The sequence below is a fragment of the Pseudoliparis swirei genome, chromosome 20, assembly GCF_029220125.1.
Source record: "Pseudoliparis swirei isolate HS2019 ecotype Mariana Trench chromosome 20, NWPU_hadal_v1, whole genome shotgun sequence".
In the NCBI taxonomy this organism is placed as follows: Eukaryota; Metazoa; Chordata; class Actinopteri; order Perciformes; family Liparidae; genus Pseudoliparis; species Pseudoliparis swirei.
Window position 1 is genome coordinate 2,680,010 of NC_079407.1, and position 23,729 is coordinate 2,703,738.

General features: G+C 43.5%; 1 protein-coding gene and 1 long non-coding RNA gene across 2 annotated transcripts in view; both read right to left on the reverse strand.

The window, feature by feature from the left end:
• Positions 1-18,603, reverse strand: part of LOC130210272 (eukaryotic translation initiation factor 4 gamma 1-like) — a 34,215-nt gene extending 15,612 nt beyond the window's left edge. Inside the window, exons 1-8 of the mRNA XM_056440305.1 lie at positions 18,376-18,603; positions 18,144-18,265; positions 17,377-17,463; positions 16,066-16,098; positions 14,649-14,669; positions 13,526-13,720; positions 12,563-12,665; positions 5,007-5,146 (exon numbers count right to left, since the gene is read on the reverse strand). Of these exons, the coding sequence (XP_056296280.1) occupies positions 5,007-5,146; positions 12,563-12,665; positions 13,526-13,720; positions 14,649-14,669; positions 16,066-16,098; positions 17,377-17,463; positions 18,144-18,218 (654 nt within the window). The 5' untranslated portion in view covers positions 18,219-18,265; positions 18,376-18,603. The remainder of the gene's footprint in view (positions 1-5,006; positions 5,147-12,562; positions 12,666-13,525; positions 13,721-14,648; positions 14,670-16,065; positions 16,099-17,376; positions 17,464-18,143; positions 18,266-18,375) is intronic.
• Positions 1,994-4,991, reverse strand: LOC130210273 (uncharacterized). Its single transcript, XR_008834780.1, has 2 exons — positions 2,698-4,991; positions 1,994-2,346 (listed from the first exon to the last, which is right to left on the reverse strand). It is a non-coding gene; the product is annotated as an uncharacterized LOC130210273 (long non-coding RNA).
• Positions 18,604-23,729: the final 5,126 nt, after the last annotated feature.

The following is a 23,729-nucleotide window of genomic DNA, read 5'->3' on the forward strand; positions in this document are numbered from 1 at the left end:
AGCGCTAGCTCGCAACTTCCAACTCTCTCCAACGCGCCGAGCAGATCAGGGAGGGGGCGGGAGGAAGGAGAGAAAAAAAAAAAAAAGGGATAGAGCGACTGGCCTTGTAAAGCTATGGCACTGGAATGCGGCGCAAACCCTCCCACAGAGACGAACAGACAGTTAAAGGGGCTGGAGTGCAAAGGAGGGTGGAGGAGGAGGGGTTCGAGGAAGGTAATCGTTATCAAATGAGCTGCAGCGAGCAGGAGGAACTCCCCCGCCCCCCTTTTTTTTCTCCTCTCGTTCTCTCGGTCAGAGTCACTCTTTTGGGTTTTTCTTTCTTTCGGGCTCACTCCTTTTTTTGAGGACGGAGGAAACCAGTACACAGGAGGACGGAAAGGGAGGGAGGCGTGGGGGTGCCACAGCAGCAGAGGAAGGCTGGTTGGTTAGCCCTTCCGGCTCAGAAGGGGGGGAGGGGGGGGAGACCGCTGGCCACGTGGAGCCGAGCTACGTGCTGACATGTCCTTCACCCCCACCCCCCCTCTCTTTAACAAACAGGGAGGGGGAGTGTAAGAGAGGAGGAAAGTAGACATAAAGTTTTTTGCATGTAACCAGGAACAAAAAAAAAAAAAAGTACAAACTGGGGTCCAAAAACATGGCGGTCCACGACTCTCGTCTACATCAGACTGAAGGAGCGACATCCCCACACACTCCTGTACACGGAGGGTCATGGATCACACGCCGAGGCCTCCAACAAAAAACACATCAAACCTCTACCTACTTTCTCAAGAAGAGAGCGTCACTTTGACTCTAGTCTTCCAGTCGGTGATGTCGGGCGAACCATCAACGTCGTGCACGACGGAGACTGAGATCGCGCACCGGGGGCCGATAGGAACGAGCCAAAGTTCGAGGACAGTCACTGATAAGAGGTCCCAAAAAAAACATTCCAGACACCAAAGTAAAATAGAAAATGTCCACACAGAATGTCTCTCTTCTCATCGTCAGCACAAACCCAAACGAACTGTGCCGAGAGCTCAGAGCTCTCTCCAAGACGGTGAAGGGAACACCGTGCATACACAGTCGATAGACGTGTCAGGTTCGTGTTATCAATACACAAGCTAAGGGTGTTTTAAAAAAAAACGCCTCTGGCTGCAGACTGAAATGAGTTGCATGTTGTGAAATGGATGACGTGTCGAGAAAAAAGAAGATATTTCTCAGATGCAAACCAGCGTCGCAGATGAAGTGTTAAAATGCACCCAAAAAAAAGAAAAGAGGCCCACGAAAGAGGCACCATCTGGGGCCACGGTTCACAGCGAGCCACCACATACCAGGCGAAAGCCATCTTGGAGAGCAGAGGAAACACTAGACATACTGTAGGAGTGTATACGTCACACACACACACACACACACACACACGGTCAAGTTCACCGCGATCCGTTTCCATCCGTAAACTGAACTCAAGAATCGAGCTTTAAGAGAGATTGCAACAACGCTCTGCATTATCTCAGAAGGCATCGGGTCACTGAGTTGCTATGGAGAAACGCAAACTGTATTATTTGTTCACACTACTGTAAGGGAGTCGTTATATAAACAGAAAAAAAGGTCAGTTGAAAACAGCCGAGACAGAGACTGGAAGGCCGAGTTAAAGTCAGAAGATGATCAATTTGTAGCTGTGGTTGAAGCTTTAAAGAGAACTCCACTTATTAATAAACATTGCACTTCTGCAATATGGTGGACTCACCAAGTAAAAATATTTTTATTTATTTATTTAACTGCATTCTTCTTACTTCATTACATTACCCACAATGCAACTCGACCACTAACAGTTCCAGGGTGTCTACAGGAATAAACCAGTGAAATTTAAGACTTTTTAAGACCACGTCTAAATAAAATTTAAGACCTAACTTACGATGGAAATATACATGAATCTAAATTAATTAATTCAAAGTAAACACACTGATGTCTGTTCAAAATTAACAGTATGGTGTAATGCAAAAGGATAACACAAATGTCATTGCTGTTGTAAATTATATTTATTAATACATTTTCAGAACATTTAGGTCCCATGAACAAATGTCTATAAAATTAAGTAAATATATTTTTAAAATACGTGCAACATAGTTCCTTTTGAAGAAAAACAATCTATAAAATAACATAAATAACATTTCCAGCTGCTTTTAAAATGCAAATACATTTACATAATAGAATGTATGCGTGTGTGAGAGAGTGAGTTCTCATGTCTTTATGTAATGGATGTTTGTGCACAGGTTCATGTCTACTCCTGAGCTTTTGTGAATATACTAGGAAAACAATCCTTTTCAAACTGTATTAATATAAAAACTTCCAGTTGACATTTGGTCCATTCTCCTGGAAAAAAGAAAGAAAAAAGGCAGACATTAGCCAAACAACAGTCACCACATCTCTTCATGACACCACCACTTCAGATTTATGTCAGACTGGATAAATATGAATGAAAACTATTTTTACAAATTAAGCAACGCGAGCCATCCCTTGAGCCTAGTGAACACTATTTAGACATATTGACAGGTAAACACCACTCTACTACCATTCTAAAACTATTTTTAATTAGTCTAATTAATGTGTAGTGCGCCTATCCATAGCTGTTATTAACTTGACACATGAGTAAAGCTTAACTATATGAAACACATACTCATATACATGAGTGAGTTAATACATATATATTTATGTTGGACTTACTTTGAGATGCTGAAGTAGGTCCTGGTGTCATGGCCCATGAGCTCCAGAGGATCCTGACGGGACCTGGTCATTTCACCAATAGCGAACATGAAGTCCAGCTGTCTGCTCGCGGTGGTCTGGTCCAGAGTCTCGTGGAACAGAATGAAGAACGCACCGCCCTGTTGGTCTTCGGTGATGAGCTCTTTGTTGCACGGCGCTGGATTTCCTCCGGTGACCTCCAGCGTTGTAGCGTTGACGTCGTTGCGGCCGGCGGAGCAGCAGCTCGCGGCGGAGCAGCAGCTCGCGGCGGAGCAGCAGCTAGCCCCGCGGGCTGCTGGCGGCCTTCGCTAGTCTCTGTGCTTCTTGCTCTGCTCGTGAGATTCCACCGCTGGAAAGTCTCCCGACACATAACGCAGCTTCAGAAGCATTTCACCGACCGTGACCAGAAACACTCGTTCTTTTCTAGCCATTTTTTGTTGAACTTGCATCCCCCCCATGTTTTCTAAACTAGTCGATGCTTCACGTTGTAGGGGATTGATGGGACCGAATACGCGGGGCCCCTTTAAGAGAAGGGGCGTGGCCCCGGTGACACCACAGAGCGACCGGAGCAAAATACGGACCTGGCGGAACAGATTGCCTCATATTCGTAATGACATGACACCCACAAAATTTAAGACCAAGCCAATCTGAATTTAAGACAATGTAAGACTTTTTAAGGCCTTATTTTTAGGAAAAGCAATTTAAGACTTTTTAAGGACCCGCGGACACCCTGAGTTCCGTCGGAAATTCAGGTTTGTAACGTTAATGTAGCCTGGAGCAGTTACTGACCACCAGGGGGCGACTCCTCTGGCTGTATAGAAGTCTATGCTGTAACATTTTGTTTGCCTAAATAATAAGCCCTAATCAGCTTTCAGTTGTCTTAAGCCCCCCCCCCACCCCCCCCCCTAAAAAAGAAAACAAGATGGCAGCCAAAATGGTTTCCAAAGGTTAAATAAACCAGTCCATTACCCACCAGCCCTGTATCTCGGCACGCTGTTTACATTTTAGCCCTACTCATGCGTTGTTATTTTCCCACCTTCTTTGTGCCAAATCCCCCCCCCCCCCCCACCCCGAGTGCCGCGATTGGCCGCCTACACGGGGCGGATCTGGACACGTCCAAGTTGCCTCTCGGGGGGGGGGGGGAAGAACCGAACGCCTCCAGAACAATGTCTGCAACCCCCGTGATCACGAGTTGCATCTTAAATATGATCTTTAACGTACGCCACAGCTTGAAGTCCATAAGAAACAAAGCATCTGAAGACACGCCGTCATACGGTGCCTTTAGGAGACTTTTCATTCGCTCCTCTAGCTCCTCGATTCCCGGGTGGAAACTCAGAATATATATGCAAGTATATTTTACACGGACATAAGAGGAACTGACCAAAACCAAACGTTTTTTTTTGTCGTTTTCTGGAGGCGTTTCTTCTCGTTCCGACTCAAGAATATATATTTATATTATATATATATATAAATATATATTTATATATAAATACTAGGGTTGTCAATCGATTAAAAAAAATTCACTAATTAATCGCACATTTTGAAATTCATTAATCGCGATTAAAAGTTTGTTTTCTTCTTTTTAAAGACAAAACTTCACACAGAGCTGTGTTTTCAAAGAGGCTCCAACCTATAAAGTGCCAGCGAGGTATTTAATATCGTGGATGATAAATTGTTTCTTCAGTGAAACATCCAGATGAGTAAAAAAAGAGAAGTATATTGAGACCCCATTGGTCCTGTCATCTTTAACACTGAACAGCAGAACCAGTGGCCTTGGTAACTGACTGACATTCACATATGTCACGTTAACCCTCTGGAGGCTGGGCTCATTTTATACATTTTACAAAATAATGTAAATTCACTTTTTAAAGGCGTTTGCATATGACACATCCCCACGTGTTATACATCACACATTCCAGAACAATCTCAGCTCTCTATATATTGAGGCACATTGTCCTCGCGCCGTGTTCTCTGGTTATCTGACTGACAGGCTGCTAATGAGCCTCACCTGTGAGGTGGGAGGTCTTTGTGATTTAAAATTAAATTCACCTTTTAAAGGCGTTTGCATATGACACATACCCATAGATAGGTTAACGCTGACAGCCCTAATAAATACATATATATAAATAAATGTATATAATATATACAGACAAATATATATATTTTTAATTATATATATTTATATATAAATACATATATAATTTAAAAAATATATATTTGTATGTATATATTATATACATCTCAATACGACCTTTTTAAAGTTTTGAGTGCACGCCGGGTAGCGACCGTACCTGTTTGCGTTCCCGTTTGGTGGAGATGTGTTGGGGGGGCTGCGGTGGAGGTTGCGGCTGCTGTTGGGGGGCCGGGTTCATGACGGGCGCCGCCTGCACCGAGGGGGTGAACTGGGTCTGGGCGGGGTAGTAGGCCCCTGCTGTGGAGCAGACACACACAAGAATGTAAACCAACACACCGACGCACACACACATTTAATCTTTTAGCTAGACCGTGACGCCCACACACACGCATTATGTCGTTAACGTGAAGGTTTTATTTATTGATGATTTGCGGAGCAACAGCTGCAGTTGTGTCCACAGCCTGAGATAGCATCTGCGTGAACACACTTTTAAAAATGTTTAAATCTCTCATGCAGAAGCATTTCTGTACATATATACAGATAAACTGACCAGATACATAAATAAAGGGACTTTAAAGAGGACGAACATTGATTATTTAACCGATTATTGTGTCATTATATAAGTGTGGTCATACTTTCAGTGTGAAACCATCCACCGTGAGCTCAAACAGACACGGGTTGACTTTTTGGAAACTTGCACCATCATGCAAATAAACAAACGAGTCACTTCCCATCATGTTCAGAGTCCAACGTGATATTATTAAGATTGCTCAATTCATCCAGTTTGACTTTTTTTTTGCCTGAAAAAAAAAATCAATTAACCGTTTTTGGGATTTTTATGCTCCAACGACTTCAGCGCCGCTCGTGTTTCTGAGTGACAGGTGACCGAAATAAAGCATCAGATGACTCATTAAATATTTTCTAATATGTTCACGTTCTTTTCTTATTGCCATCTACAAACTGCACGAAATAAAACATCTTCAGACATCTGAAAGCTGCAGCCATCAACTGGTCCTCATGACACCTCTGGTCTGTAGCCCCTCCCCCCCCCCCCTTTCATGCTGAATATGAACGCTCCACTGCCGCCAACACGGCACCTGGAAGTCACCTGAGCCCGCGACACGCCAGCGTCCCCAAAAAAAGTTCCAACGAGTTCAATGAACCTCTTTTCCGGCAACGCGGTCGATAACGCCGACGAGCCCTCCGCCCACCCGGGGGGCCTCGTCACCGGCCTCGGCTCGCAGTCTCTCTCTCGCTCTCTGGATCTCCTGCTCCACATGCAGGTCAGTCTAACTCTCATGACTGAGTCGGCATTGTTGACCAGGAGCAGCCTAAATATAGTCAAAAAGCCACACCGGCTAGTGGGGGAGGGGGAGAGATAACACGCGAGAGGGAGCGACGCCGAGGGGGAGGAAATATCCTTTCCGTGGACGGCGCCTCGACACTGAATAAGAGAGAATAAAGAGAGACCTACCCTCAGAGTCCTGCTGCTCTCGAGAGCCTCGGTTCCCCATGTTGACCGTCTGCTGAATGCAGAACTGTGAGCGAAGGGGGGGAAAAAGAAGGAGGGGTTTCTCTTCAAACCCCCTCCCTTACTTCTTCCTGTCCTCTCTACAGGTGCCCTCTCCGAATGACGACTTTCAACTCGGCCCTCCCTCTTTCAGCGAGTCTCCGTGTGGCTCCTCCCTCTAACCTTCCTGCCTTTCACTTGTTTTTTTATTAACTTCCCTCCCTCCATCCCTCCCTCCCTTCCTTCCTCCCTCCCCCACCCACAGCGTATGCTGTCGGGCCGTGCACAACTATTCGGTTGTGTCAGAGCGGCTCCGATCCGCCTCGAATCCCCTCCACACCGCAACCGATCTGGCATCCCGAGCCGCTGCAAGGAGGGCGGGCGGGGGAGTGTGTACATGCATGTGGCAACTCCCTTCACTCGGGGAGGGGTCTTAAAAATAGTCACCCTGCTCCGTCAGCACGGTGTGTGTGTGTTTGTTTTGCTCGACTGCTAGAAAAGGTGTCGATGGTCAAATGGACTGCACCACTTGGAGGGCCGGAAGAGGGGGGGGGGGGGGAGAGTGGTCTGAGGATTGTTATGGAGGAGTTAGCGGAGCGTGGCGGCGGTCGGCTTCGTGGTTCCTCGAGGCGGAAAAAAGTTGAATCCCTTCCAGACGTTCAATACATCTGGACGGCTTTGCTTCGTCGCTGCGTGAAAACCTAAAACCGCCCGCGGGCATGTCCGCAACTTCAGAGCCGACGCCGTGGTCAGGCCCGCGAGAGGCCCCATCTCTCCCTCTCCTGGTCACATGACCTGTTATTCGGGGTCATGTGCCGGGCCTCACGCCGCGCGGCGCTCCACGCGACTGAACGGCCAACACGACACGTACACAGCACCACAGACGCTCGACGCGCGTCTGTGGTGCAGGAACACAACGCAGAGAATAAAACATCGAGTAGACAGGTGTCAAACACAAGGCCCGCCACATGATTTTTTTTGTGGCCCCTGACGGCTTGAAAGACTTTAATCACCTTTTTTTTAAGTTCAAAAAAAATTATTCCTGTGCTTTTATTTTGAAGGTTTCAAATTAAATGTATTTATGTTATAATATTAGACATTTTCTTTTGTACAATACTTGTTCAATCAAATAAACAATATTAGAATCCGAATAGAGATATTTAGCACGATGTTTGAGTAGTTTATAGGTTTATATGTTTAATTACAACCCTTTGAGGGCGGCCATGTTGCTGATGTGACCCACGGTCAGTGGTGTATAGTAACGAAGTAGAAGTACTTCTTTACTTTACTTAAGTAGTTTTTTTGGGTATCTGTACTTTATTTTACTACTTATATTTCTGTTTACTTTTACTTTTACTTCACTACATTTTGCAATGAAAACTTGTACTTTTACTCCGATACATTTCCCCTGAAACAGTATCGTTACTCGTTACTACGGAAAAAAATAATCATGAGAAACATCGGGGACTGTTGTGGAACACACCGCAGCGCACCTGAACGCAGCACGAACACCAGGTTGGGACTCAGTCAGTGGTCCTTGCTGCGTGTTTTCTCTTCCCAGTGATGCCCAGGATGCTAGCGAGCGAGCGGCTACAGAGACGACTCATTTCATGTGGAGCAGCAATGGAAGCTACTCTAACAACCACGGGGACCAAGATCAACGTCCGTGGCCATATTTGGGCGAACTCTTTTCTTTGGTCGGAGTGAAAGTTTCTTCCTACCGGATGAAGTGCCTCTTATGCCGACCGAAAGCTACGGAGATATTGGCCTTCAACAACTCACCAACCTCAGGAAACACATTGAGGTAAATTAAGATGAATCCCATGAGCCGCAACGTTAATGTTTAGTCACCATAAACCTGTTAAGATATCTAGCAGTGTTGTCCTCAGGATTGAAGTAAATTATATCTTTGGCAGGAGAGGTGGGGGGGAACAGTCTGATTGTCCTACGCATGTTGTACGTTAGGCTAACGTTCGCTAGCTATCGTCAATTAAATGAGACAATTAGCGTGAGTGCAGCAGACAGATCGCTAGCGAGTTAATGAGCTGAAGAAGTGTTTTGACAGTTGTGAAAATGTGTTGATTTGAGTCGTCTTAGCTATAATATAATGCTAATCATTACAGCGTTATTATCATTATTTGTATTAATATGATAAGAGTGACGGTCCAGTAATGGCGACGATATTGATTTGGGACTGTTGTTGTGTTTAACTACAGAGATACAAGTACATATTCACAAATCAACTCTGGATGCACGGACAGTGCATGAAACTAAATGTATAAACCTCAAATTAAAACAAACTATTTTGGACAAAACTTTAGGTTGGGGTCATGACATGTTAGGAAGTGTTATTAATTCTATCATGTCTGTAATACTCTCACTTTATTTCAGGAATGGACTACATCAAGCAGCACATGGAAGAACTCTCCCTGCAGCTAGGGGCTGCCACCAGGTCCAGTTCATCTGATGAAGAGGACTTCTTCGTCATCTCAAGCACATGACAGCAGCAAACAGCTGGATGGAGACGTGGATCACGTTGACTTGCTGAAATGCTTCCCAACTGTGTGCTGCTGTCTGTGAAGCTAGACACACTCTACCTGCACCAGGGCCTGTGAAGCTAGACACACTCTACCTGCACCATCAGGGCCTGTGAAGCTAGACACACTCTACCTGCACCATCAGGGCCTGTGAAGCTAGACACACTCTACCTGCACCAGGTAAACGGCTCTTCAGCATCGCAGGACTCGTCTTCAGCCCCAGAAGAGCGACACTGAAATCTGTCCATTTTGAAAATCAACTTCTTTTGAAGATGAATAATACATTTTTCACTTTAAAGTGATGATTTTGGTTCTGCTTTTTTCTGTGTTAATCGTGTTTTTATATTTTAGTAATTTCATAGTATTCATATATTGCTAAGTTCATCCTAGCTCATACTCCTTGTTCATGGCGGCCACAGCACCAAAACAAATAAACTTCATAATTCTCAGAATTCTGACCCTTTGTTTTTTTTATTAACAGCATTTATTTTTACTTTCAATACTTAAGTACAAAAAAAATCAGATACTTTCATACTTTTACTCAAGTAGTATTCTCATAGGTGACTTTTACTTTTACTTGAGTAATTTTCCAGTCAAGTATCTTTACTTTTACTCAAGTATGACTTTTGGGTACTTTATACACCACTGCCCACGGTGAACATGGCGTAGGACGAGCTCACAGGACTGGGCTCAGTGTGGGATCGAGTCCACAGAAAGGTTCAGCAAAGGTTTTAGTGGTAGTGTCACGGAGGCAGTCGACACTTCACATTCAAAGCGACGTCACAATAAGAGTTTCTCAACTTGTGGATGAAAGCAAAAAGCTAAAAAAACTGAATCCTCCACATCAAGCCGGAAGGATTTCTCTCGTGTCGCATCTCAAATTAACAAAATATTGTCGTTATATCCAGACAACCATCGCGAAAAGGTCAATAAAATTGTGCCAGAATATGGTTAATAAATATTGTTGACCCGATGAGGTCTGCACTTCCTGAAACAGACGGAATTTAAGGTGAAAACTAGTTGCAAACCACAACAAACTGCAATGAAATATCATCAGGGTGTCTACAGGAATAAACCAGTGAAATTTAAGACTTTTTAAGACCACGTCTAAATAAAATTTAAGACCTAACTTACGATGGAAATATACATTAATCTAAATGAATTAATTCAAAGTAAACACACTGATGTCTGTTCAAAATTAACAGTATGGTGTAATGCAAAAGGATAACAAACAAATGTCATTGCTGTTGTAAATTATATTTATTAATACATTTTCAGAACATTTAAGTCCCATGAACAAATGTCTATAAAATTAAGTAAATATATTTTAAAAATACGTGCAATAGTTCCTTTTGAACAAAAACAATCTATAAAATAACATAAATAACATTTCCAGCTGCTTTTAAAATGCAAAATCATTTACATAATAGAATGTATGCGTGTGTGAGAGAGTGAGTTCTCATGTCTCTATGTAATGGATGTTTATGCACAGGTTCATGTCTACTCCTGAGCTTTTGTGAATATACTTGGAAAACAATCCTTTTCAAACTGTATTAATATAAAAACTTCCAGTTGACATTTGGTCCATTCTCCTGGAAAAAAGAAAGCAAAGGCAGACATTAGCCATACAACAGTCACCACATCTCTTCATGACATCACCACTTTAATGTCAGACTGGATCAATATGAATGAAAACTATTTTTACAAATTAAGCAACGTGAGCCATCCCTTGAGCCTAGTGTATACTATTTAGACATATTGACAGGTAAACACCACTCTACTACCATTCTAAAACTATTTTTAATTAGTCTAATTAATGTGTAGTGCGCCTATCCATAGCTGTTATTAACTTGACACATGAGTAAAGCTTAACTATATGAAACACATACTCATATACATGAGGTTAGTTAATACATATATTTATGTTGGACTTACTTTGAGGTGCTGAAGTAGGTCCTGGGCATGTCATGGCCCATGAGCTCCACAGGATCCTGACGGGACGTGGTCATTTCACCAATAGCGCACATGAAGTCCAGCTGTCTGCTCGCGGTGGTCTGGTCCAGAGTCTCGTGGAACAGAATGAAGAACGCACCGCCCTGTTGGTCTTCGGTGATGAGCTCTTTATTACACGTCGCTGGATTTCCTCCGGTGACCTCCAGCGTTGTAGCGTTGACGTCGTTGCTGGCGGCGGAGCAGGAGCTAGCCCCGCGGGCTGCTGGCGGCCTTCGCTAGTCTCTGTGCTTCTTGCTCTGCACGTGAGATTCCACCGCTGGAAAGTCTCCCGACACATAACGCAGCTTCAGAAGCATTTCACCGACCGTGACCAGAAACACTCGTTCTTTTCTAGCCATTTGTTGTTGAACTTGCATCCCCCCCATGTTTTCTAAAGTAGCCGATGCTTCACGTTGTAGGGGATGGGACCGAATACGCGGGGCCCCTTTAAGAGAAGGGGCGTGGCCCCGGTGACACCGCAGAGCGACCGGAGCAAAATACGGACCTGGCGGAACAGATTGCCTCATATTCGTAATGACATGACACCCAAAAAAATGTAAGACCAATCCAATCAGAATTTAAGACAATTTAAGGCCTTATTTTTAGGAAAAGCAATTTAAGACTTTTTAAGGCCCCACGGACACCCTGATCATGTATCATCATTTATTTAGGGGTGACGTCTAACATCTAAATACTTGAGTTTCCGTAAAATATTGCGGCGACGTGAAGACGTTGAGACGACGCAGGATTTTTTATTTAACTGATCTAGAGTCAGCTATAGTGGACAGTATTGTTTCATGATGTGTTCCTGTGAAGAGGAGAGAGCCCATCAGGAGGAGCTGTGTGTTTACGGTCGTCAGGCCGTTTATTGCTGATGACCTCCAGTTCAAACAAAGACAACATAGTTGGGATGCCTGCTGCTTGGTGGTGTGTGTGTGTGTGTGTGGGGGGGGGGTTCGAGGGTCAGCAAGTTCTTTTTTTTTAAGGGCATAATCACTTTTTTGATGCACCGACACTCCGCCACCTCTAGAGGGCGCCCCAACACACAGGATCAACGCACACTTCTGTGAGTGTGTATGAGTGTGTATGTGAGTGTGTGTGTGTGAGAGAGTGAGTGTGTGTGTGTGTGAGAGTGCGTGTGTGAGAGTGTGTGTGTGTGAGTGAGTGAGAGTGTGTGAGTGAGTGAGAGTGCGTGTGTGAGTGTGTGTGAGAGCATGTGTGTGTGTGAGTGAGTGAGAGTGTGTGTGTGAGTGAGTGAGAGTGTGTGTGTGAGAGTGTGTGAGAGTGAGTGTGTGTGTTTGAGTGTAGATTATGAGCAGATACAATAAGTTGTGCGTTCCTGGAAACCTGCGCAACAAGAAGCTTCTCACTCAGATAACGACGGCCATGATTACATCCTGAGAGCTACTGAGGAAGACGAGTAAACACCGACATGAGAAGAACTAAACACACAGGAATCTGGAGGAAGTCTGGACTTTGTCCGTCTGCACAAACAACAACAACAGCTTCCTTTAGAGAAGGCATGTGCCAGTCTACCCATGACCTCTATAGATCCTTTTTAAAGGCCATTCTAACCCTGTTAAAGTGTGTGTGGCTCCTCTGTGCGTGTCTCTCTCTCTCGCTCTGAGTGTGCGAGTGGCTCAGGTGAGTGAGGCCCCAGGTAGAGCCTCTTACCATAAGTACCATATTCAGCGGTGTTGGTTCCTGGGTAGAAGCCGGGGGTGCCCGTCGGGACAGGGTACTGCTGAGGTGTGGACACGTAGGTTGCTGACCGGTACTGCGGGACCAAAAGAGGGAGGAAGGTCAGTGATGTAGAATTATCAATGTTAAAAACTAATTTTATATTATAATCTGCACAGATACAGGCTTCATACACATGTTGACCAATGGATTTCCATGACTTTCCACCAAATTTCCAGGACTTTCAATGACTTTTAACCAAATGTCCATGACTTTAAACACAAGAACATGAAAAAGTGAGAAAATGTCGGATTTAAACAAACATAATTCAAAAGCATACAGTATATAACCTTAAATTACCCAAATGAATAAGAGAAAATAGTTTAGTTTAAAAAGAATAAACATTTAAGTATTTTCAGTTAAGGTGCTGTGTTTATTTTCTGATTTATATAACGGATTTTATTTTGAAAAACTAAAGTAACACTAGTATAACAAGCAAAATACTGCATTTTGTAAGCGTGTTACAGATGGACTTTTGAAATCTATTGTTTTAAAAATGTGCGAGTATGACAAGAGCGTCTTTATTTTAAAAGCACATCAAGTTATTTAAAACTATATAACACATTTCCATGACTTCTCCCAAACTTTGGAAACGACCATTTACAAATTCCAGGACTTTCCAGGTTTTCCATGACCGTACATAGCCGTTCACATTCCTTTACAAGGCAAATGCTTTTATTTTGAGTTATAAAGGCGCTACAGCCACCCTGTGTTGCATAATGACAGTAAATGACCCTTGACCTTCTGAAGACACAATCCTGCACCACTAGAAACTTCCTTCTCTTCCCAAAACACCACCCTGGGGGGTCATGTTAGCTCAGCTGCCTGGACACCATCTGGCTCCGATTAAACACTAAATCTTGGCCCCGCCCCTCCTCGGTGCGCGCTCCTCCGTACCTGTCCCGGGATGAAGTAGGCGGGGCCCTGCGGCGAGCTTGGGAAGGGCAACTGTTGCCCGGGGATCATCATCATCTGAGAGCCGGGGCCCGGCTGGTAGACGTGGGTGGGCGTCACGGGCCGGGGGTCGCTGTTGGGAGGGACACCCCGAGGCCCGCTGCTGGGCGGCAGGCTGGCCCTGTTGGTGTAATAGGGCTGGAGCAACAACAAAAAAGAGGAAGAGGGGAATAACAGGAGGAAAAAGGGGCGAGAGAGACAACAAAAAGACATAATAAGTCACTATTGTGACCCCACAACATTAAAACTCATCCCCTGTATGACTCTCTCCTGGACCGAGCCTCATCGCTCGTCGTTGGTCCATGAATCTCTGGCTCGAGTCCAGCTGGACGCGTTCTGCCTGCCAGAGGCGATGAAGCTAATGGCGGCTTCATTCAGGGCCTCCTCATTGACATTCTGCCTGCCGCCGGGCCCCGGGAAGCGAAAACCGGCGTGGTCGAAAACCCCAAAATGACGGCGAGCCAACGAAGCGCCACACCGCCAAACGATTAGGCACGAACACGAGCGTTCAAGAGCTCGGGGTCACCCAGATAATTTAGTGTTTTCAATGAAAACTCACATTTATTCATCAAATGAATATAAAAATATATCAAGATGTTGACGAGGTTATAAATAATGATTTTTATTGTAAATATTAATGTTGTTCTTCTTGTGGCGCAAAGGAAGGCCAGTTTTATAGCTTCTCTCAGCAGCGTAACTGTTTTCAGCTGCGCTCACATAAAAAGGGTTCTCGAGGGTTTTCTACCCCTCCGCTAGTCTTCTAAGGCGATAACACAATGTACCATCAGAACACTGGAGATGGGCCTCTACACACCTCTGTAGAGACTTCACTAAACACCAGAGAATAGTCATTTACACATTAACTATGTAGAGTTTATTATTCATTTAATGTTATCTTCATTGATAAAAACAGTGCTTTGAAAAATAAGGACATTTCTAAGTGACTCCAAACTTTTGAACGGTATTGTGTGCACTCCTCAAGACATTAAGTGTGAAAGGGGGCACAAAAAAAGGGGGAGGGAGGGGAAGAAAAAATAAACAGAAGAAAAGTGGAAATTGGAGTTACCTGTAGCGACCTGAAGCTTCCCTTCAGCAGCACAAACACAGAGACACACCAAATGGAGGCAATAAGGGGGTTGGGGGGAGGGGCGGGGGAGAGAGAGAGAGCACCACAATCAGTTAGAGCAAAGCACCCAGAGACTATCCATCCTGAGCCAAGCCGTGAATTCACAAGCAGCATGCAGAGAATGGGCGGAGCAGTGAATCCAAAACAAACAAACAAGGTCTCGTTGCTCTTGAAAGAACAAAAAATGGAGACTTGAAACTCAATAGAATTGAAAGATGTGCACAGATGACCTAAATATGTCCCCTTTTTATTGTAAATATGACCTTTACATAAGACACTTGTGGAATTATAATACGCTAAACTTCACTAAAGCGAGATTTACATATTTAAATACATTCCCACATGTAGAGTGGGTAGATTGTTTAATGCAAATGCTTCTTCTGAAGAAGTACGACAAATTCTAGGTCAGGAATATTATGCGAGATGAAAATAGTTTCATACGCTCGGGTTGATCAGAATGCTTAGAATCATAAAATAAATAACTACACTCGTGCAAAACTCTTCTGATAAGTTCCATATATATATATATATTTCATATATATATATGATATACATTTCATATATATATTTCCTAAAAGCAATATATATATTTCATATATATATATAAAATATATATATTACTTTTAGGAAATATATATATACACACACACATATATAAATATATATACAGGACTGTCTCAGAAAATTAGAATATTGTGATAAAGTTCTTTATTTTCTGTAATGCAATTAAAAAAACAAAAATGTCATGCATTCTGGATTCATTACAAATCAACTGAAATATTGCAAGCCTTTTATTCTTTTAATATTGCTGATTATGGCTTACAGCTTAAGAAAACTCTAAAATCCTATCTCATAAAATTTTAATATTTCTTCAGACCAAGTAAAAAAAAAGATTTATAACAGCTGAGTGTTTGTCAAGGCTCAGGAAACCCTTGCAGGTGTTTCGAGTTAATTAGACAATTCAAGTGATTTGTTTAATACCCTACTAGTATACTTTTTCATGATATTCTAATATTTAGAGATAGGATATTTGAGTTTTCTTAAGCTGTAAGACATAATCAGCAATAAATCAGAATAAAAGGCTTGCAATATTTCAGTTGATTTGTAATGAATCCAGAATGCATGACATTTTTGTTTTTTTAATTGCATTACAGAAAATAAAGAACTTCATCACAATATTCTAATTTTCTGAGACAGTCCTGTACATAAGAAATATACATATATATATATATTTCCTAAAAGCAACCCCCAGGGTAATGTCTTTAGTAGTGGAAGCCCACCGTGGAGCCTCTGGATCGTCTCTACCGCCTCCTAAGTGTATGTGTGTGTGTGTGAGTAGAGGAGCTGCTGTTAGTACCTGTTGGTGCATAGGTCGGGGCCCTGGGGCAAACTAGAGGAAGAGAGGCAGACAGGACAGAGGTTACAGACAACAAGCACCAGATCCATGCTCCACTCGTCACCGACCGGTCTCGGCCGGTTCTGCACCGTTAACAACTTCACTTACAAAAAGAAAAGGGGGAAAGGCTTGTTTGGAAGTGGGGCAGTATTTTAGCTACCTATCGTGTGCTAAAGTGCAAACTATATTACAGTGTCTGAAATACACGAGGTCAAATAGAAAAACTGCCCTTAAGACACATTTGCCCGTGATATCACGAGGAGATAATGTCCTCTAATAATTGTGATAATTTAATGAACTTGTCAAAAACATCGTAGCCTATATGACCCGGTCCAGAATCTATTAGACTACAGCCTAATGGTCTTTTATTGCCATTTTATGACAATTGCTCATATGCTGTAAGCCTCAATAACTATATTTATTATTTAAAGGTTATTTCACAAGTTTCAAAAAGTGCCCCCAATTTATATTTTAAATACCCCTGGATTTCAGTTAGTGGGGGCATATATATACACATACACACACGGTTCATACACATTTATCAAATGGATTAAACCAAAATGTCCACTTTTCCAAAAACTTTTAGGATTCTTTTTTCCCCCCCCCCCTCCCGAGGACTTTTCCAGGCCTGGAAATCACCAGTTTTAAATTACATGACTTTTCCAGGTTTTCCATGACTGTACGAACCCTGAATATAAATCTGTTTAACTGTTGTTTAGCTTTCTAAAACAGTCAGCCATGCACAATCTCCCCAGCAACTGCTTCATTTATAGTTTTAAAATATGTTAATTTACCCAACTGCATTTTCTTAGTAATGTATAAGCAACACAGCGATGTTGTTTTAAGAAATGTTAAAACACACACACAAAAACACACGTAATTAACCCCAATCACAACGATAGAGGGAAGATACATAAATATAAATAAGCCCGTGTGCATAAAGAAACGGGGTTGCAGACAGTCGGGAGCAGAGGAGCGTCAGCGGTGGAGCTTTAGTGCGAGGTGGAGCACGAAGGACGGGTCGACACCGGCGGTCAGGACCGGTCAGCGTACGGCAAACACACATGCAGGCGGTCCGAGGGACGCTGTGTTTTACCCAGTTGAACATTTGGAACGAAGAAGAAAGAACACACCGTCCCATTGTTTGAAACCCCTGATCGGTCACTCGTTAGACAGATGTGAGATTTACGCTAAATGAATCATCCATTTATAATCCCTAAATATCTCAACCCGTATGTTCCGGTACCGGTTGCGGGAGGGGGCGGAGCCTACCTGTCGGGGTTGAGGTGCTGGGTTCATTTGTGGAGGCGGTGGGGTGGCAAACGCGACAGAAGGGGGCGGCCCGGGGGAGAATGAGGGCTGCAGGAGACAGGAAGTGATGTCAGTAGAGGTAGAACATGGGAGAGTGAGGAGGAGGAGGAAGAAGAAGAAGAGAAAGAAGGAGAAGGAAGAAAAAGGAAAAGATAAATAGGAGGAAAAGAAGGAAGAAGAAGAAGTAAAAGAAGAAAAAAGAGAAGGAAGAATACAGAGAAGAAGAAGGAAGAAGGCGAAGAAGAAGAAGAAAGAATGAGAAAGAAGGAGAAGAAGAAGAAAGAATGAGAGAAGAAGAAGAAAGAATGAGAAGAAGAAGAACACGTGGTCAACACAGAGCTGATGAAGGTGATAATACAGTATTTATGAAATGGAAGTGTGGAGAACATTTCCAGGGGAAGTGCGGTGTGCAAAACCACTCTGAACTGCTGCAGCTTCACATTAAAAGCTTTTAACACTTTTAAAACACGAGTGGAGCGTTGAGACGGGAAACGCAGCGCGTCGTCGCTGAGCGGGAAAACAACAACAACGCCACAAAACCAGACAATGGCAATTTTCTGACAGCTAAATATATTACAATAATTGCAATATATTTTATTTTGGAATGCTGTAACTACTTAAATTAGTTTTTGTCAACAGTCCCAAAAAAAAGAGCCAATTATTACACACATTTAAACAGTTTAAAGCATTTCCCCTTCACACCACTGACACGTGACGGGCTTCCTCACCTGTGACAGGCCGGGGGAGGGGGCAGGGTGGGGGATGGAGGGGGGTCCTGTTATAGGCTGTGGTGCTTTATTCATTTCACGGAGTTCTGCATGGGGAGGCGGATGTGGACCTGTGTACAAATCTGAGCACGGGGAGAACTTCATTAGACATTAAGAAAAGCTTCAATTCAAAAACCACGGCGGCGAAGCTCGACGGCCGCCGACGTCGTGCAAACGGGACGTGTATACTCACATTAATTAATCTTCTTAAGGTCCCAGGTGCGGTGACACTGGAACGTTTTTTCCTGAGAGGCAGAAAGAGAAGAGTTAGCAACGAGCATGTTTAAGCTAATTATAATAACTTTATTTATATAGCACCTTTAAAAACAATGTTTACAAAGTGCTCCACAGAGTCAAAGCAAAACAAGTGGAATAGCAAGAAACCAATATTACATTTTAAAGTATATATTAAAATTTAAAAATACATAAATATATTTTTTTTAAAACAGACAAACTAAATTTAGGGGAACCAACATTCTGCATAAAAAGACTATATCACTTAAAAGCTGTTCTATAAAAATGGGTTTTAAGAAGTGATTAAAAAGAAGTTACTGACTGTCACTGATAGCACATCAAGAATTTACAGCAGCGATAATAAACTAATATTTTACTGTATTCCCGAAACACAGACAGGTCGGAAAACCATGTTTTTTTTTTTATCGTAGCGACATTACGATCGTACTTTCAACTTTCCGTCAGCCCTCGAACACATCGTGTGCGTGACGAGACTTCAGGGACACAAACGAGGCAGAAAAACGTGTAATTTCATCAAAAAGAAACACCGACGTCTACATTTCTCATTCAAACTTTTGCCCCAAACAAAAGAAAATCTAATTCCAGTGCAGTTTAAAAATCACATTAATGAAAAAGAAACTGTGCGAATTTGGAGACTGTGGACGCGGTTCATAAAACTGTCGTGGTGTACGTTTATTATAACAGTGAATAAGCGACTGTGTTTAATGCGGGGTGTGACCAGCTGATCCATAATCCATTTAAACAGGAAGCTACTCGCAATAATAGAATGCCAGCCTATCGGAAACAAACCCGATGAACTGCAGCACGTCTCAGAAACCGGGCGGAACGAGGAAGAGGATAATAAAAACGCACAACTGGCCGTTCCACGACTCAGGGATATTCATCCTTTATTCCATTTGGTCTTTGTACTCGTGACACATAGTTATTTATAGCGGAGCCGACATTATCTCCCTCACAGACACATGTATTCCCTTCGTATAAAAGGCCTGAGTCATGATGAGTCTGGGCGTTTCTTTTTGTTGTTTCTTTAACCGAGGAGATAATCTGGCTGTTTGTGTTGAACGGGAAGGGACGCTTCCACCCCGAAGGAGTGCGACGTGGCCGGCTTCTTAAACGACTACCGGACCGTTGACGCACAAAACCGACTACTGGAGTCTGCAGAATTCATTAAAATTAAATCAGAACTGATCTTGGGAGCAGCTCGCAGCACTGAATAGTAAAAAATGAGCTATTTTTTTAAGGATATTTGTGAGCTAGGCCCCAACCTTTAGTCATCCTCTATCCCCAACTACAGCCTGAAGGCATGGCCTAATCTCACTCACACTCCAGAACAAATACAACAACACGGTTTACGCTGAGAACGGAGAAAACTCCACCGCCCGGGAGCCAGTGAGCAGAAACGACCCGAGTCACCGGCTCCATCTTCATGGTCTGCTGCAGATAGAAAGATACTTGAAAAGGCCATAATATACAAAGCACATGGTTGCTTTTCAGGTCTACTTATACACACACACACACCTCAATGCGATGTATGCGTTCAGTAACTCTGTTAATTCACGTTGACTGGCCTGCAGGCTCTGAGGACCGTCTGTCGATGCACTGCGACACTAAACTCTCCAGTGGTGGCATGTGTGAGCGGGTTCATTTTAACTGTGGAAAACTACAACTCAACTTTAGCACCGGAGCCAGAAGAACGGGCACAACATGCAGCAGAATCGTGTTTCTGGTCCACTCGTTCTAGAAAAGGACCAACGCAGTTCAAACTAGAACGGGCACTCGGTAGAGCGCATACCTTCGCATATCACAAGATTGGGCATTGAATTATGAACATTTTGCCATTAGTTGCATGCCAATTGGATAAAAATTGACCGCGCTATGGTAAAAAGAAGAGTTTGACCTTTTCATGACCTTGACATTGACCCGATCGATCCCAAAATGTAATCAAATGGTCCCCGGATAATAACCAATCATCCCACCAAATTTCATGCGATTCGGTTTAATACTTTTTGAGTTATGCGAGTAACACGCATACAAATAAATAAATGGCGATCAAAACACAACCTTCAGCATTTTCAATGCGAAGGTAACTACTTCAGCCAACATTTAAGTTCACTGACCGTAGCAGAAAGGAGTCAAAGTTATCGATGCTAAGCGCACCGTTAGTTTCCTGCTTCTTAAAATAAACCCGGGGGAGTCACAGGAACATATTTTAAACAGAATTGTAAAAATCAAAAGCAGCCGGAACTAAAATATCTTGAATTTTAGTCCGTAAACTAGATTAAACTCCCCAAAAAACACTAGATTTCCCATAATGCAACTGAAAGTAAACCATTCATATTTATTAAAATGCCACACACAGTTTTTAATCACTGTATGTTTTCCTCAAGACTTCAGGGCCACAGAAGACATCGTACCACTATTTTCACAGGCTAGTAAATTATCCTCCGAGATCAAATTAGCTCCATCGACAAAGCTCAAAACAAAAAATAAAACGATGATTTGACACAAAACGGAAGTACGATTGCTCAGTCAATAAAGTTTTCCATGATCACATCATCTCATAAATAGCAGTGACGAGGACGTTCAGCCGAGTGACACGCCGTCGCCGGCCTCGCCCCGACGTTCTCCCGGCCGACTGCACATTGTGCCAAAACCCACGAGCCCAGAGTCCGGGCTTTCAAGTTCCACAACAAGGAGATCAGCGGCGTCCTTTTGTCAGGCGAACTGTGACTGAGGCTCAGACGCATCGAGTCCTGACTGCACTTCCATTGTTCAGGGTTCTTACACAATTCCAATGGATTCCCACGACTTCTCCACGACTTTAAACCAAATTTCCCCGACCAAACTGAAATCTCGGGATAAACATGAACAATTTAGAAAATGTTGTGCGTTTCTTTAAAAAACATATTCATTATTTCATGTCAATATAACAACATTTCCATGAATATTCCAATACTTTTATGATTTAAGTTTTTTACTATGACTTTTCCAGGCATGGAAATGACCATTAAAAAAAATGCCATGACTTTTCCAGGTTTTCCATGACCGTACGAACCCTGTTTGTTTTTATTTCCCTCCGTCTAGAACATGTCTGACCCCCCTGAAGGATACTCGGTGCTGATGAATGGTCATCACTCAGTTCAGATTAGCATAGGGGTAACGACTGCATCCATTTTGGACCCCTGGTATCGGTCACGTGTCTGCAGACCTTTAGCATCGCCCTGCTGCAGGGGGGGGGGGGGAGGGAAAAAAGAAGCAGGGTTGAAGGTAAACGACTTAAAACGTTGTTTACCAACCGACAGTCGTCGCCCTCTAAACCCACACAACGCAAACGACACCAACAACAAAAAGAAGTGTGAAATTCGTCTGCTAAATAAAAAAGAAGAAGCTGTGGGACACGTTTGCTCAGGGGCGTGACTGCCCGCACTCTGCCTCCAACACGCACACAACGTGCGACGAAAAGACACATATTAGCACTGGGTTGTCGTAAACACACGTGTATCACACGCTCGTGCACGCCAACAACACATGGACACACACGTGCTGCTGCTCTGTTAGCCATGTTGCTAACTCGGCTAGGCCCAATCTGGATTCCTACCACGTGGTTTCTCCTCCTATTGGCGCGACGCTGCCCGGCTTCGGGCCAGCCACGCCTCAACGGACAAACACATCCCCGCCTTGTTTATTACAGCGTTCAACCGTCACGCACGCCAGCCGTACAGCGAAAAGTGCGTTTAAACGAGCCGACATTGAACACAACGCGTCCCCGAATCAATGAATGGGGCTGCAGTCGCACTTCATGCTAACCGTTCGCGCTAAACACGGCGAGCTGAAGTTTGCCGGTGTATCAGCGCGTGCGGTTTATGTCCAATATGCTACGCACGTGCATGTACCTGTGGTGCAAAGCTCCACCTGACGTATGCGGTGTACGCGCAGCGGCGGGGCTGTCAACGGCGTCGTGACGAGCAGCACCGAGGCAGAATGAGTCAGGAGTTTTTTTAGATATATCTCGCAGGTCAAACACAACCAGTTCAACGGTGACGTCATCAACCCGAGCTAACCTTTAACTTTAAATGACAAAATCACACCTATATTGAGCTTTACACAACAACCTGTGCTGTCAAACGAGTCTCCAACCGACACGTGTCTCACAAATCCTGGACCTACCACATCAAAACAAGCCGTCACACCTTTTGTTGACTATTATGAAGGATACTAATGATTTAATACTTTACCGCCCAATGGAAACGGTTGTAATACCGACACGGATCAATATATCCATTTACAACCACCGACTGTCAAAAAACGTTGTTTATGTTTGTATTTAGCAACCAAATAAACGCATTTAAGAAGCATAACTGCATCACTTTGTTAGAAAGCCGGCGGAGGAACAACAAAACACAGCTTCGACACAACGAGCACGATTTAACCTTAACTGCTCGAGCTAGCTGGCTAGTTAGCACAGGGTTGGTTTAGCCAGCTAAGCTAAGCTAGCGGCGTAAACAAGAAACAACTAAAACACGTAAAGTAAAAACAACAACAACATCAGGACGGGGTGTTCCACCCGTCGCCGGCGCAATACTATAAATCGCACACATTTCGGGCGTGTTTTCTCAACGTCATGCGAGTAAAAGACGACTCTTGTGGGCTTTAGCTCGCGAGCTAAAAGCGAAGAAAGAACACCCACGTCGCGTTTAGCTCGCGAGCTAATCCCCCCCGAACACACAGGAGAAGAAAGTCACCCCCAGATGGATTTATCTCCGGATTAAAAAGGCGGGATGTGGGTCAGTGGGTCCCCTCCGGGATGAAGTGGTGTTCGTCTGGTATTTCGAGCGTTTTAATGGAGGATTTCGCTCCCGGCAGCGCGGCGTTAGTTACCTTTCTCTCCTTGAGTCCGCAGAGCCGGACGGACGGAAGATCTTCCCGGAAGCCGGTCGCGAGGTGATTCCGGCAGAATCCCGTCACGTGAAAAGCTTCCGAGTAATCAGCTTCTTTTTTTCCTCATTTTTCATATCTTTGGCATTTTTTTCTTCTTCAAATCTTTATTTCTGGTCGCGTGAGAAACCACCGGCTTTTAACGTTTTACTGTCACCATAAAGACATGTAATCTTGTTATCTGATTAAAGGCAGGTTCACGTGAGTTTCCAAGGGGATACACACAGGGAATGCTGACATGTACTTTAGTTTATATACATTATATACATTACACACTATCTACTTGTATTCTAAAGATTGTTAAATTATACCTTAGCTACAAATATATTCTATTATGTTTTATGATTACTATTATTA